Source organism: Otolemur garnettii, unplaced genomic scaffold, assembly GCF_000181295.1.
Source record: "Otolemur garnettii isolate 467f Iridium unplaced genomic scaffold, OtoGar3 scaffold00011, whole genome shotgun sequence".
Classification (NCBI taxonomy): domain Eukaryota; kingdom Metazoa; phylum Chordata; class Mammalia; order Primates; family Galagidae; genus Otolemur; species Otolemur garnettii.
Window position 1 is genome coordinate 4252376 of NW_003852406.1, and position 15345 is coordinate 4267720.

Consider the following 15345-nt stretch of genomic DNA (forward strand, 5'->3'; position numbering starts at 1 on the left):
CAGCACTCTACCCAGGGGGACAGCTTGAGGCTCTGTCTCAAAAAAATAAATAAATAAATAAATAAATAAATAATTTGAAGAACTAACCACTTCTAAAATTGATCCTTCAATGAACTGGATTTTTGTGAATAACAGAGATCTGAGCAAAAAAATCTCCTATTTTAAATCCATTTCTTAAATTCCTGTATCTTATTTTATGGAATTTGGACTCACTATAGGAGATTCTGTACACAGTGGTTTAAATTAAAGAGGCAAATAACTTGGCTCTGTGACTGCCCTAACAAAGCTGACATCAATAATTTCACTACCATCAGAGTCATTTGTTATCAAAAAAGCTTATTATACAGGACTCAAAAGACTCTACAGTCCATTCCTCCACCTCCTCATTTAAATACACAATTTTTAAATTTATAAAGAAAAATGATTTTCAGCTGTTTGCCACAGCACACTGGTATGCTGTGAAAATGTTTAAGGATTTTTTTTTTGGAGCTTTTTTTAGGTGGGAGGAGGGAAGGCAAGGGCTAGGATTTCACCTAAGGTGTACAATGTGAGAGTGTTATAACTTGAACTTTACTTGTAAGTGAGAACAATGTAACCTAAAAATTTGTACCCTCATGTTAATTTGAAACAAAATAAATAAATAAAATAACAATAATGAAAAGAAAAAGAAAAGAAAAATGATGGTTCATAAAGGCTAACCACAGCTACCACCCAGGAGAGGGGTGACTAGTTACAAGAATGAGTATGGTAAGTAGGCTCTGCTGCCCTTGGTATGAGGAAAAACTGAGAAGCAGGTCTGTGTATTTACCTTAGGAAGAACTTGAACCACATGGACTACCTTAATTTTCACTTTTCTAAGTAAAATATAATCTATTCTTCTCTTCTCATGGAATATGTATGTTAAATCTTTAATTAGCTGACACTCTAAATACTCTTCAAACTGTTTATTTCCTCCTTAAATGGCCAAAAAGACTAAAATGCTCATATGAAAGATCTATGTAATCCTTATTATCAGACTGCTAATTATATTAGCTTAAAAATCACCATGCAATGTAGAATCTTTGCCATGTTTTCTAAGAGCAATCTTCCTTCATGTTGTATTTGATATTTCTATGGTTTATTCTCTCACAAAATTTTCCTGAATTCATTGTTTCCTGTTCATTTCTTTCTTTTCTTTTGTACAGACAGTTTCACTTTATCACCCTTGGTAAAGTGTCGTGGCATCACACAGCTCACAGCAACCTCCAACTCCTGGGCTTAGGTGATTCTCTTGTCTCAGCCTCCCAAGTAGCTGGGACTACAGGCACCTGCCACAACGCCCGGCTATTTTTTTGTTGCAGTTTGGCCAGGGCCGGGTTTGAACCTGCCATCCTCGGTATATGGGGCTGGCGCCCTGCCCACTGAGCCACAGACACCGCCCTTCCTGTTCATTTCTAAATGCAAATAAATAAAATGCTTTTCAAGGACTATATTTTTAGCTAAATGATATTTGGAGAATCATAGACTATAGTACACATACAGTAGAAACTCTCTAAGCTGACCACCCAAAGGACTTCAACAAACTGATCAACACATGGAGGTGGTCAACATAAGGAATGAGGCCTACTGTACTGATATGTACCTGTGATGCATGTCTGGTCTATGAAAATTAGGTCAACTTAAGGGGGTAGTCAACTATGGAGGTTCTACTGTACAAAATTCCTCAAACCATCCACCACAATGTTTTACCACATGTAAAATCCCAGTGACAAATATTATAAAAGAAGTAGAAATTTTTGCTTAATTATACATGATTTGTCAAGGGACTTATGTTGCTTCATTGCTATGAATAAAAATTATAAGGTTTTATTTCAAAAGAAGCTTACTGTAAAATTTAGTAAACTCTATCACTCATGATATAAGAAAGTCAATTTAAGTTCAACCAAAGAAAAAAATTCAAAATAAATCATGCACTGAAATAATTAGAAATGTTACACTGAGAAAAACTGCAATAGAAAAGATTCTCAAAATACCTCACTCTGCTTTCTTTTCTTAGTAAAAATATATCTAATAAATGTCTCTTGAAGGACTTCTTTTTTAACAAGGAAATGCCAAAGTCGTTTGACAGGAAGTGCAGAAGAATCCCGGGACCTATTTAAAGAAATTAACACATCACACTATTTTATAGACTATACAAAATGTTATGTCATATTTTCAGATACTTTTTTTTAAAAACTTCCATAATATTACAAAGAAAACACAGATTTATAGAACCTTATGACTCATTTCACTTTTAACTTTTAGTTCAAAAAAATCATCCCTTTATCTAGCAATTAATTTCCTAGTTACCTGAATGAACCAGTTGAGAGTCAAATGAATCTCTTATTTCCTTTTAAAATTATACTTTAGGTTGGTCCTTTTGGTAAAAGCATATCACCAATAAACATGAAATCATAGATTTCATTTCTAATAGCCTAATGAGCTAAAAAAAGCTTGCTCTTTCAAGCTTATAAGCAATACTTTTGATCAGGAGCAGTTGCCACCCCCCACCCCCCCAAAAGCATGCTGCTTATTAAAGGGGGCCTAGATGGGAGATAAGATCAAAATATCAATCAAAATATCAATAAATATCCAAAATGTGTTTACTACTAAATTACTAACAAACCTCAGTAGCATAAAGAATGTAATACAATAAATGTGTTTTCCTGATTATAAAAGTAATATGCCTATTGAAATATGGGTAATATCCTGATTTCTGATGTTTTCCTTAAAGCATACTGTTAAAAATAGGTTTGCAGGTTCAAAGTTAGGATTTTTTTTTTTTTTTGAGACACTGTCTCACTATGTCGTCCTTGGTAGAGTGCCATAGCATCACAGCTCACAGCAATCTCAAACTCTTGGGCTTAAGCAATTCTCTTGCCTCAACCTCCCAAGTAGCTGGGACTACAGGTGCCCGCCACAATGCCCGGCTATTTTTTGTTACAGATGTCACTGTTAGTTAGCTGGCCCAGGCCAGGTTTGAACCCACCAGCCTTGGTGTATGTGGCTGGTGCTGTAACCACTGTGCTACGGGTGCGAAGCTGAAAGTTATGAATTTTTTGAAGGCTACTGGCATATTTGCCAACTATCTTCCAGGAAAGTTAAACCCAGCTACACTCTCCTCAGAATTATAAGAGCATTCTTACTTGAATGGAGTATTCTCAGGTTCTAGCATTGCTTTATTTCGAAGAATAGCTGGTCCAGCTCCTACTGAAAGGTCAGTTGGATATGTGTTGATATAGTTAGGTGGTGGACCTTCAAACTGGTCCATTTTTTCTTGCAGGATCTGTTCCCAACTCTCCAAGTTTTTTATCACAGCAATACCTAATGGTGATGTTACCGGCAGCTCTAAAAGGTGACAGAATATGCCATTTTAACAAAAATATTGGTCATCATCCACCTAGTCACAAAATCCAAAACCTTAGAGCTAAGATTTCTGGAAATATGAATATGAAAATGTTAATCTAATACAGCTTGGACATTTTATGCTCTGACAGTAACAGAAGGCCAGCTCAGCTCTCTGAAAGCTGAGAAACGTCTAGCATCCCCAATCTGGTTTCCTGCTCTTTCTTCTGTGTAATAATAGTAATAATAGTAATTCTTGCTATAAATTAAAGTCATAGGTTAGAGCCTAAAATAAACAAGGCTTCATAAATCTCTAATGCAACATTTTAAATACTAAATGGCCTTTTATACAGATTGTGTAAAGAAATACTTGATAGTACTCCATACTGAACCTCAGAGTCAAAGCATTCTATGATAGACATTCTCTTTCTGACAATGTGAATATTACTGTTTTTGCATTATTTTATTATTATTGCTCAATATTTCATTGCAGCAATCATCTGATTTCTTTTCTGAATGTATTTATCTTCATTCGTTCTTTTATAAGGTTGTTTCTAGTCCTTATCTTAAACATTGTTATTGTCTTTAAATTTTAAGCCTTTTTAATTTTGTGAAGGCAAAACGTGCAAACCAAATAAACACATGTATATGTATAGAGAAAATTTTAAAAAAAGAAAACATAACATTATACATTAAACTGTAAAAAAAATAAAAGTTGGGAATATGTACTGAATAAACAGAGAATATTTAACAAAAAAAAAAAAGAAATACTTTTAATTATATTTAATGACATTAATTTTCAAATTCCAAACTCACCAGAGAAATCCAGTCCAGCAATGGGAAAGAAATTCTTGACATTGTGTAGTGCTAGCTTAACCATTGTCAAATGGATAAGAGCCCAGCTGTTCAAGGGGGACAAACAAAATATTCTCTTTAATTGAAAAGTTAAAAATCTTAGAAAAAGCATAGTGATATTCTTTATTGATTGTTAAACTAATCTCCAGCTCAGAAAACTGTCACTGAAATTCACTGTAGAAAAAATGGCACTTTTATAGTCTTCGAAAAGAAAAGACAGGCAATATCTAAAAATTACTTAGTGGAAAAATGTTTATCACATAGTCACACAGAACTAAGAGTACATTAGTAACATACTTTTTTTCCGCTAAAAATGTTTGTATTTTCCCTCTGCATGAAAGCTGTTCTTTGAAATTGAATGTGAAGGAAATATTCTACCTAGAAATTGACCGCAAAGATGCAGAGTTCATAACCTGAAAACCTAAGTCCATTCTTAGATAAATTCATGGTAATAATGTTATTTAAAATTAATAACATCAGAATTTTCTACCAAAAAAGGGCAAAAATCAAAGGCTTAATTACCTGTAGGAATTTGGATCTTGGTGCTCTTGTATTTGTATATCTGAAAAAAAGGCATCATCTTCTTCATCATCACTATGAATGCTTTCATCAGAATCATATATAATACCAGTATCAGACAAAGGAAGAAATGGCTGCAATAAAAGGCAAAGTTATTTTTTAAATATATAATTTTATAAACAGATAAAACATATTTAAGCACATACTAAATATTTTAAATATATGATTATTTTTATTCAAGCTTTAAACATTTTAAATAGTGTCAATATAGTAAATTATTTTTAACAGATGACAGTAAGTAGGTCTACAAAAGTCAAAATTACCAGGTAAAACTTTATAATTCAGTAAAAATAAGAGAGTACCTAGACATGTTTTTAGAAATCAATTGTTTTAATAAACGTGAGAAAAGTCTAAAGAAAGTCTAAAGAAAAAAAGACATATTGAAACACAAAATACCAAAAGAAAAAACTATGAAAACCATGAGAGAGCTACAGTAAAGGAAATTATGAATTCTTAGTAACTCTTACAAACTAAATAAGGGGACTGAAATGTGTAAAAACTATAATTCTTGGGTGGCACCTGTGGCTCAAGTGGCTAAGGCACCAGCCACATACACCTAAGGTGGCGGGTTTGAATCCAGCCCGGCCCGCCAAACAACACTGACAGCTGCAACCAAAAAATTGCTGGGCGTTGTGGTGGGCGCCTGTGGTCCCAGCTACTTGGGAGGCTGAGGCAGGAAACTCGCTTGAGCCCAGGAGTTGGAGGTTGCTGTGAGCTGTGATGATGCCACGGCACTCTACCCAAGGGACAGCTTGAGGCTCTGTCTCAAAAAATAAAAAAAAACAACTATAATTCTTTTTTATCCTTTTTTTTTTTTTTTTAAGAGTCTCCTTTTGTTGCCCTTGGTACCGTGCTATGGCATCACAGTGCCTGTATATCTGTAAAAGATTTGATTTCTCCAGCTTAGTTTTGCAGGATACAGAATTCTAGGCTGAAAATTGTTTTGTTTAAGAATGTTGAAGGTGGATGACCATGCTCTTCTGGCTTGGAAAGTTTCCATTGAAAAGTCTGTTGTATCCTAATGGCTCTGCCTCTGTAAGTCAGTTAGCACTTACTCCTGACCGCAGAATTTTTTCTTTCATCTTGACTTTGACAGGTTCATTACAATGTATCTTGGAAAAGCTCTGTTTGAGTTGAAATGACTCAGGGTTCAATATCCACCTGAAAGGAGTGTGTCCGGGTCTTTAGTAAAACATGGGAAGTTTTCATTTATAGGAGTTTCCAGTAGGGCTTCCATTCCTTTGGGACATCTTCTTCCCCTTCAGGAATCCCTATTATTTGTACATTTGAATGCTTCAGAGAGTCTTATAGTTCTCTAAGAGCCTGTTCTGCTTTCTCTCTCTTTTTGGCCTCTTTAACTACCTGGGTTAACTCAAAAACTTTATCCTCTAGCTCTGAAGTTCTTTCTTCTCCATGATCAAACCTATTTTTGATATTTTCTATTGCATCTTTACATTCCCTTATTGTCTCCTTCATTTCCTTAAGCTCTGCCATATCTTTCCTATATTCTTCATATCGCTCATCTGACTTTTGTTCTGTCTTTCCATTTTCTCCTCCATTCCTTTTATTGTCTTTATCATCCATATTTTAAATTCCCTTTCTGTCAAGTCTTTATAGGTGGAGTCTTCTGCAGTAGCTGCCTCATGGTCCCTTGGGGGAGTTGCTTTGTTTTGGTTTTTCATGTTGCCCAGATTTTTCTGTTTCTCCTCATGTGTTCTTTCTTCTTGTTCACCTCCTTGTCCCCTTTTTCCTTCTTACTTCCTCCTTTGCTTCAAATTATCTTATCTCAGAGCATAGGTCTTGAAGTTGCCTCAGGCGAGCAAAGCCAAACTCTTCCTCATGGTCAAAAAAAAATAAGTCCTTGCTCTTGTCCTTGTTGCAATATGTCACTGGGACACCAGGTAGCACTGTCATTTCTTTTAGGAGACAGAACACACAGCCAGCAACCTCTATGGTACTTATTCCTAACTTAGTTGCCTTTGGTGATTGCCTGATTGTTTCCTCAGCATTCAGACCCTGCCGCATTGGGATCTTAAAGCTCACAAGAATCCTTCAGGGGCAGGTCTCACAGTGTCCCCGACTCCAGTTCCTATGGGGTATGGGAGTCCCTCAGCCTGTCCCAAGACTGGAGTTCTGATCCCAGGAAGCAGAATTAAGTTGCCATGCTTTAGGCCTCTGCCAAGATCTTCTCATGACCTTCCCACAATGGCAGTCCCCTGTCTGCTGAGACCTTCTCAGTATGGCTGCCTCACCAGCCACCAAACCTATGGCAAATCCACTCCAACCGGTATTTAAATCTGGTTGCTATGATACTTTTAAGTCTGCCCACACATCAAAGCTTTCCACCCAAAGAGCAGCTTCCCCCAACAACTGAAAACTCCAGAAAAGCCTCCTCCTGTCCTGGACCTCTGTGGGCAGCCGGCAATCCCAGGGGGTCACAGTGACTTGCCTATTTCATCAGACTTCCACCACTCTGGATCATACGTTATATCCAACTCACCACTTCCTCACTGTGCTCCCTTAGCTACAGCTCTGGGTAAGGTCCCTGTGCCAGGTGTGGCTAGATTCTCTCTTTTTCCCCAGTCATTCTAGGAGAGCTCAGCTGAACAGCCCTTCTGGGTCCGCCATCTTGCTCCACCCTCCCAAGAAGAAACATTTTTAAAAAAATAAAAACTAATGTGGGATACTACAAATGTCATTATGCACATTAATGATGTAATAAGCTTTCATAATCGCAAGGAAAAATCTTAAATTGAAAGGCAGGGGTAGGAACTGCCTATATACAAGAACATTTTATTAATTCCCTAGTTTATTAGCTAAATATAATTAAATGCAACTCCATCAGCAGTCTCAAGGGACAAGCTGGAATGATCCTGAAAGTATAAACTTTTGTACATTTGAATGCTTCAGAGAGTCCTGTAGTTCTCTAAGAACCTGTTCTGTTTTCTCTCTCTTTTTGGCTTCTTTAACTACCTGGGTTCACTAAAAACCTTGTGTAAACCCATAGTGTAACCTTGGAAATCTGCACTCAGAATTTGCCTAACCTAGTGGTTCTCAAACTTTAGCACGTATAAGAAACCAGCTAAAGTTAAAACACAGACTACTGATTCTCACTCCCAGAATTTCCAAGTGAGTAGGTCTGGCTGGGTTCAAACACTGCATTTCTCCCAAGTTCTCAAAAGATACTGGTGCTGCTGATTCTGGGACCACACTTTGAGAACCACAACATAACCAAAGTCTTTAGATAACAAAACAAAACTTCAAATCTCACTTTGAAAAACATTTTAAAAATCAGTTTAGTCCACCAAAAATAGTGGGATGAGCCACCTCAAGAACTCTAAGAAGATATCTAATAAACATTTAAAAATGGAAAGGGGCATTATAGGAGATGTATTCCCTTATATACATGCATAGCAAAGTGACAAAGTGTCAACACACATAAAAAGAGGGACATTAACAGAAGGAGGGTGATGAGCTAGAAAAGTCAAAATAAGACAAAAATGCAGAAAAGCAAGTATCAGCATGGTATGAAATGTATCTAGTCACCATGAGTATTCTGATCCCGAGAGAAGTTTTGTTTCCCCTGGAGGAAAAAGAGATATGTCACAGGGCTTCAGCGTGGCCTGATAAAACCCCCAAATGTCTATTTATCTCCTTCCACTCTAATTCCATGCTGCTCAAGGAACTAGTGATAACCAGAAGAGTGGTGCATAGATGGCAATACAAGTACACTAGTCACTAGAAAAAGATGATACTCATTGACTGTTAATAAAATGACTTCTGGTTTATATGTAAGTCCAAGATGATTTTTAGTTTGTTTCATCCTATAACTGATTATCCCTTAGTTTACTAAGACTATTCAGTTATTGGACATAAGAAACTAAATGTTTAGGCGGGGCAAGGTGGCTCACAACTGTAACTCTAGCACTCTGGGAGACCAAGGCAGGATGATCACTTGAAAACAGGAGTTCAACACCAGCCTGAACAAGAATGACACCCTGTCTCTACTAAAAACAGAAAAATGAGCTAGGCATTGTGGCAGGTGCCTGTGTTCCCAGCTACTCAGGGGACTGAAGCAGAAGGATCACTTGACCCCAGAAGTATGACATTGCTAAGAGCTATGATACCATGGAACTGTATCCTGAGCAACAAAGTGAGATGCTGGGTTAAAAAATGGAGGGAACGGTGGGGAGGAGAAGAAAAAAGAAGAGAGGGGAAGAGGGAGGAAGGAAATTAAATGTCTAAACTATGATGACTCAATCCAAAACTACCCCATCATTCCTATGTGATACATACACAAGAATTAATAAAAGAGACACAATTAAATTAAAGCCTGTGTTTCTCACACCACTTACCTTTGCAACAAAATAATCCCACATGCTAAGTTCAGGAGGAATAAATTTTTCTTTGTAAGATGGTCTTTCTGCAGGCACTGGTGGTGGAGTAGCATCTTTTACAGGCCTTCCAGGGACCAGCATTCGCATGTTAAATCTCCTACGGTGTTTATCTATGTCTTCAGAAGGAACCGGAGGTGCTGAATAAAGACAGAAGAAAAAGATCAGTATTTCTTTTCCATTATTAGTTCATACAGTTAATCTTTCTTCTCATCCTACTTTCTGCATGTTCTAGACTAAATTACTTCTACTTGTGCTTCTAAACTTTTCCAGTAGTCATGGAGAGATGCAGATGAGATAAACCATTAAAATTTCCCTTGCTATAAAGGAGCCTACACTTTAATATAAAAAAGGATTAAAGTAATTCTGTATATAATGTATTAAATATGGCTCGGTGCCTGTGGCTCAAGTGGCTAAGGCGCCAGCCACATACACCTAAGGTGGCGGGTTCGAATCCCCAGCCCGGGCCCACCAAACAACAGTGATGGCTGCAAGGCTGCAACCAAAAAATGGCCAGGCGTTGTGGCGGGCGCCTGTAGTCCCAGCTACTTGGGAGGCTGAGGCAGGAGACTCGCTTGAGCCCAGGAGTTGGAGGTTGCTGTGAGCTGTGATGCCATGGCATTCTACCCAGGGGGGGATAGCTTGAGGCTCCGTCTCAAAAATAAATAAATAAATAAATAAATAATAATGTATTAAATATAAGGTATATTCAATAAGAATTAAAGCAAGTAATTGATCATTTCTGGCTGTGTGTTTCAAGAAAGAGGCACTAAAAGAAAAGCATATAAAAATGTGTAAAAAGCATATAAAAAAGCATATAAAAAGCATATTAAAAAAAGCATATAAAAGAGCATATAAAAGTGTGCCTCCACGGGAAAATCGGAAAGGACAACACAAACAAATGACCAACGGAGGTCTGGGTAAATGAGGAGTAAACTGCTTTTGCTAGGCAGCAGTCAGAGACGGGAGTAATAACATCAAAGTCTAGAGTTAGGCTAGGACCAGCCCTTGGATATAAAGGCGGGAACTAACCTTATGGGCACAATTCTCACTTTATGCTTTAGTGTGCTTTAGTCTTCTTATGCTTTAGTCACATGGTTTGTTTGATAAATTAGAGAGGAAGATGGAATAAGAAGACACAAGAATGGCCTCAAGTAGAATGGTAGGTGGCAAAAACTAGAGGTAGTGTTAGATATGAGGGATACATAAAATAAACATCAAAAGGATTCAAAAAATCATTGCAGATGGGAGGGCCAGAAAGTAAGTCAACCTGCTCCTCTCCTAAACACTCCATCACAGAAAATGATGACTTTCTTGCCACTCCTCTTTCTCCCTTACACACACACAATTCATCCACAATTCCATCAGCTCTCACCTCAAATTTTATCCAGAATACGACCACTTTTCACTCTGTCCATGACTACCACCATAGGCCAAACCACCATTCTCTCTTTCAGGTGAATTTTATATAACATAAAATTAATCATTTTAGACTACACAATTGAGTGGAATTTAGGACATTTACAATGTTGTGAAACCACCAGCTGTATCTAGTTTCAAAGCATTCTCGTCACCCCAAAAGGAGACCCTGAACCCCATAAGCAGACACTGTATTTCTCCCTCCTCTGAGCCTAAACAACCACCTTTCTATCTATCTATGGATTTACCTATTCTGAATATTTCTTTTGAATGTCTGGCTTCTTTGTCTGGCATATATTTCTCAGGTTCATGTAGATTGTAACCCATATTAGTACTTCATTCTTTGTTAGGGCCAAGTAGCACTGCACTGTATGTATATGCTACATTTTGTTTATCTATTCATCCTTAGTGGTAACCCACAATTATCTTTTAAGCAAACTATTACAGTAGACTCCCATCCAGGCTCCATACCTTTATTCTTGTTGCACAGTCTATTCCACAAAGCAGTGAAAGTAAGACCTCCTGAAAATCTAAGTCAGATTATGACAATCTTCAGCTTAAAATCCTCCAGTAGTTTCCTATCTTTCTCAGAACAAAAACTAAAGCCTTTCCCATGATCCATGAAGACCCTCCCCCCGGCTACTTCTCTAACTTCACCTCCTAACATCCATACCCCTTCATGATAGCGATGGTGGTCTCTTTGTAGTTCCTGGGAAAGGCCCAAATCAGTCCTGCCTCAGCACTTACTGCTTTGAACTAACTGCTCCATCTGCCTGGAATGCTGTAGCCCAGCCCCAGATATCTGCCTGGTATGATTCCCAGCTTCCCCACGGCTCTGCTCAAATGTTTTCTCATCAGAAACGTGTCTTCTCAGTACCTTCATTAAACTGGTCCTAATCCCATTCCTTCATTACTCTATTTCCACTTACTCTGATTTTTTATCATAGTTCTTGTCATTCCTGATATATTATTTATTTGCTAATTTATTGTGTGTTACCTCTACCAGATGGAAGCTTCATGAGGGTAAAAGACTTGTCTGTTTTATTCACTTCCATATCCCTAAAGCTTAGACCACTGCCTGGCAGATCATAGGTGTTAAGTGAATGAATTAATATAAACATGAATGTGTCCTGAAAGGTTTTCAGCATAGATGATGACTCGATGGATAAAATTACCACAAAAAAAAAATCAGAAAATTCAGGAAGAGATTTGGGAGAAAATAATTGTTAAGTTAAAGTAGACTATAAGTAGGTAGGAAGAAAAAGATTAAAAGGCATCACATATATATCAAGAATGGAAGCACTGGAGTTAGTAAGATCACCTCCATTATGCTGATGCACAAAGAACCTATTCTATTAACTGTGAGCAGTAAGGACAGAGGTTAGAATTTATATCATGCAGATTCTCCGTGCCACTGATTCCAGACCTGTAATAAATCCATTTCTAAGGATGAATTAAGATGATTTCTGTGTATTACCATCAAAATTGAAACCTTTTCTATGCGGCTCGGCGCCTGTGACTCAAGTAGCTGAGGTGCCAGCCACATACAGCCAAGGTGGCGGGTTTGAATCCAGCCCAGGTCCGCCAAAAACAACAATGACGGCTGCAACCAAAAAATAGCCAGGCGTTGTGGCGGGCGCCTGTGGTCCCAGCTACTTGGGAGGCTGAGGCAGGAGACTCGCTTGAGCCCAGGAGTTGGAGGTTGCTTTGAGCTATGATGCCACAGCACTCTACCCAGGGGGATAGCTTGAGGCTCTGTCTCCAAAAAAAAAAAAAAAAAACCTTTTCTGTGGCAGAAGTCTATACCTTACCAAATTCTACCATCTTAAAAAGTGGGATGAAAAATACATTCTAGTCCACAGCAACAACCACCTACACAGAAAATGGAATTTAAAAGCCATTTGCATAAATGTAACAACAATCTTGTACATAACTATAAACTTAATCTGAAGCCAACTGATGTTATCCTCTGTAAAGATTTTGAGAATTTATTGAAATCTTTCTCTAGTTAGATACTATCCTGCATTGAGTGTGGTGGCTCATACTCGTAATCCCAGTGCTTTGGGGAGGCCAATTCGGGAAGGTTGCTTGAGGACACAAATTTGAGACCAACAAAATTGGTCAACAGAGGAAGACCTCATCTTTACAAAAAGTAAAAAAGGTCAACAGAGGAAGACCTTGGTCTTCCTCTTGGTCAAATTTGAGACCAACAAAATTGGTCAACAGAGGAAGACCTCATCTTTACAAAAAGTAAAAAAAATTAGCCAGGTGTGGTGGCATACACCTGTAGTCCCAGCTATTCAGGTGGCTGAGACAGTAGGATCACTTGAGCCCCGGAATTTTGAGGCTGCAGTGAGCTATGATCACACCATCACATTCCAACCTGGGTGACAGAGCAAGACCCTACCTCTAAAAAAAAGAAAAAAGAAAAAGAACTATCCCTTTTTCTATGACCTTGTACCTTAACACTGCCTCCTTAGGCTCGGTGCCCATAGCACAGTGGTTACGGCACCAGCCATATGCACTGAGGCTGGCAGGTTCAAACTCAGCCTGGGCCAGCTAAACAACAATGACAACTGCAATAAAAAAAATAGCCAGGTGTTGTGGTAGGCACCTGTAGTTCCCGCTACTTGGGAGGCTGAGGTGGAAGAATCACTTAAGCCCAAGAGTTGGAGGTTGCTGTGAGCTGTGATGGCACAGCACTCTACCGAGGACAACACAGTAAGACTCTGTCTCTAAAAAAATTTAAAAAAAAATACTGCCTCCTTAGTTGCTTTTATCTTTCCTTTGTTTATTTTTTAACTTCTTCAAACATGTCCTGCTTGATCATCCTCAAAAATGTTACTTCTATAAAAATAAAAGTAACAAAACTATATTTTCATTCTAACATGCATTTAGTCATTTAACATCCTTAACAGGAGAGATAAAACATCACTCATTTTCAAAATAAAATTTCTTACATTAAAAAAAATTTGACTTAAAAATTATGTACATTTACATATATTATTGGTTATCAATCTTCTCTTACCTGAAATATTTTCTGACTGTCTCCGAGGTTTCACAACAAGTTTTGCACCCCCTCCAAAAACAGCAGCCCACATTCGATTATTTAACGGGTGGGCTGCAAGTCGAAACAATTCATTGGAGGAATTTGTGGCAAGAGCATGTATCAGTAAACTTAAGTAAACAGCAACAACAGCTTCACATAACAAAATGTTCAATTTTGGCTGGTCTTCATCTTGGGCTGAACTCAAAAGACTAATAAGTGAGCTCACACCTATAAGGGTATCATAAGAAATATATCAGGAAAAAGCACCAGAAGTAAAAACAGCCAATTTTATAATTTAATCAAAATTACATATCTATATGCTACCAAAATTAAGTATTTCCACAATTTGAGCTATAAAATAAATGACAGAAATAGTTTGTAGGCTAAAGAATAAAGAGTTTATTAGTCAATACTGATATAATAAATGAGTAAATAACAGCAAGGGGAAAAGGAAAGCTCTTCCTTTATAGAAGAATTTCACCTAAAAAGTAGAAAGAATGATGGAATTAGAAAATCACCACTAGAAACCCAACAGTAATGTCTGATTCAGGAGAGAATCATCACAAGATACTAAAATTAGGAGGTGAAAGTATGGTATTTTTATATAGTCTCAAACTATCTCTTCAAAAGATACTGTTTAATTACAAAGGAAAAAAGTATTAAATTTACAAAGGAGAAACTTGGAGAAACCACCTTACCAACTGATCGAAATTAGGGTACAATAATGAAGCCATCTGATATCAAATACCTCAATATTGGGTAGGGAGGAAAGCATCTTTTTTTTGCAGTATCCCTGCTAAAAATACATAACCTGAATCTAATATTAAGAAAAAATCAGAACAGCCCAATGGAAAAACATTTAAAAAAATATGACCTGGCTTGGCGCCTGCAGCACAGTGATTACAACACCAGCCAGACACACCTAGGCTGGTGGGTTCGAACCTCAGCCCGGGCCTGCTAAACAACAATGACAACAACAAACAAAAAATAGCCGGGCGTTGTGGTGGGCACCTGTAGTCCCAGCTACATGGGAGGCTGAGGCAAGAGAATCACTTAAGCCCAAGAGTTGGAGGTTGCTGAGGCTGTGTGCCACAGCCCTCTACCAAGGGCAACATAGTGAGATTCTGTCTCAGGAAAAAAAATTAAAAATATGGCCAGTACTCTCCAAAAGTGTCAGTCATGAAAAAGAAAGATGAAGGAACTTTACTCCACATTAGAGGAAACTAATGAGACACTGTAACTAAATGTTACACACACCAGAAAAAGAACATTAGTGGGACAACTGGTGGAATTTGCAAAAGGTCTATAGAGAACAGTATTGTATCAATGCTCAAATGTTAAAGATGATAACTGGGTTGTAGTTATATAAGAGAATGTTTTTAGGAAATATACACTGAAATATTTAAATGGAAAAGGACATCATGTCTGCAACTTACATTTAATATTTTAAGAAAAGAATTACATTCCAGTATACACACAGTGAGAGTGAGAATGTGAGAAAAAGAGAGAGAGGGAGGAATAAATGATACAGCAAGTACGGTAAAATGTCAACATTCAGGGAATATGGGTGACTATTACATAAAAATCTACTGTACTATTTTTATAAAAATTTTTAATTATGAAATTATTTCAAAATGTGAAATTAAGGCTCGGCGCCTATAGCTCAACCGGCTAAGGCACCAGCCA

General features: G+C 37.6%; 1 protein-coding gene across 2 annotated transcripts in view; it reads right to left on the reverse strand.

The window, feature by feature from the left end:
• DMXL2 (Dmx like 2) overlaps positions 1 to 15345 on the reverse strand; it is a 163909-nt gene that overhangs the window by 12304 nt on the left and 136260 nt on the right. For both annotated transcript variants that reach the window (XM_023510092.1, XM_003784357.2), the window contains exons 28-33: positions 13639 to 13887; positions 9153 to 9331; positions 4741 to 4871; positions 4180 to 4265; positions 3165 to 3366; positions 2013 to 2130 (exon numbers count right to left, since the gene is read on the reverse strand). In XM_023510092.1, coding sequence (XP_023365860.1) covers positions 2013 to 2130; positions 3165 to 3366; positions 4180 to 4265; positions 4741 to 4871; positions 9153 to 9331; positions 13639 to 13887 — 965 coding nt within the window. The remainder of the gene's footprint in view (positions 1 to 2012; positions 2131 to 3164; positions 3367 to 4179; positions 4266 to 4740; positions 4872 to 9152; positions 9332 to 13638; positions 13888 to 15345) is intronic.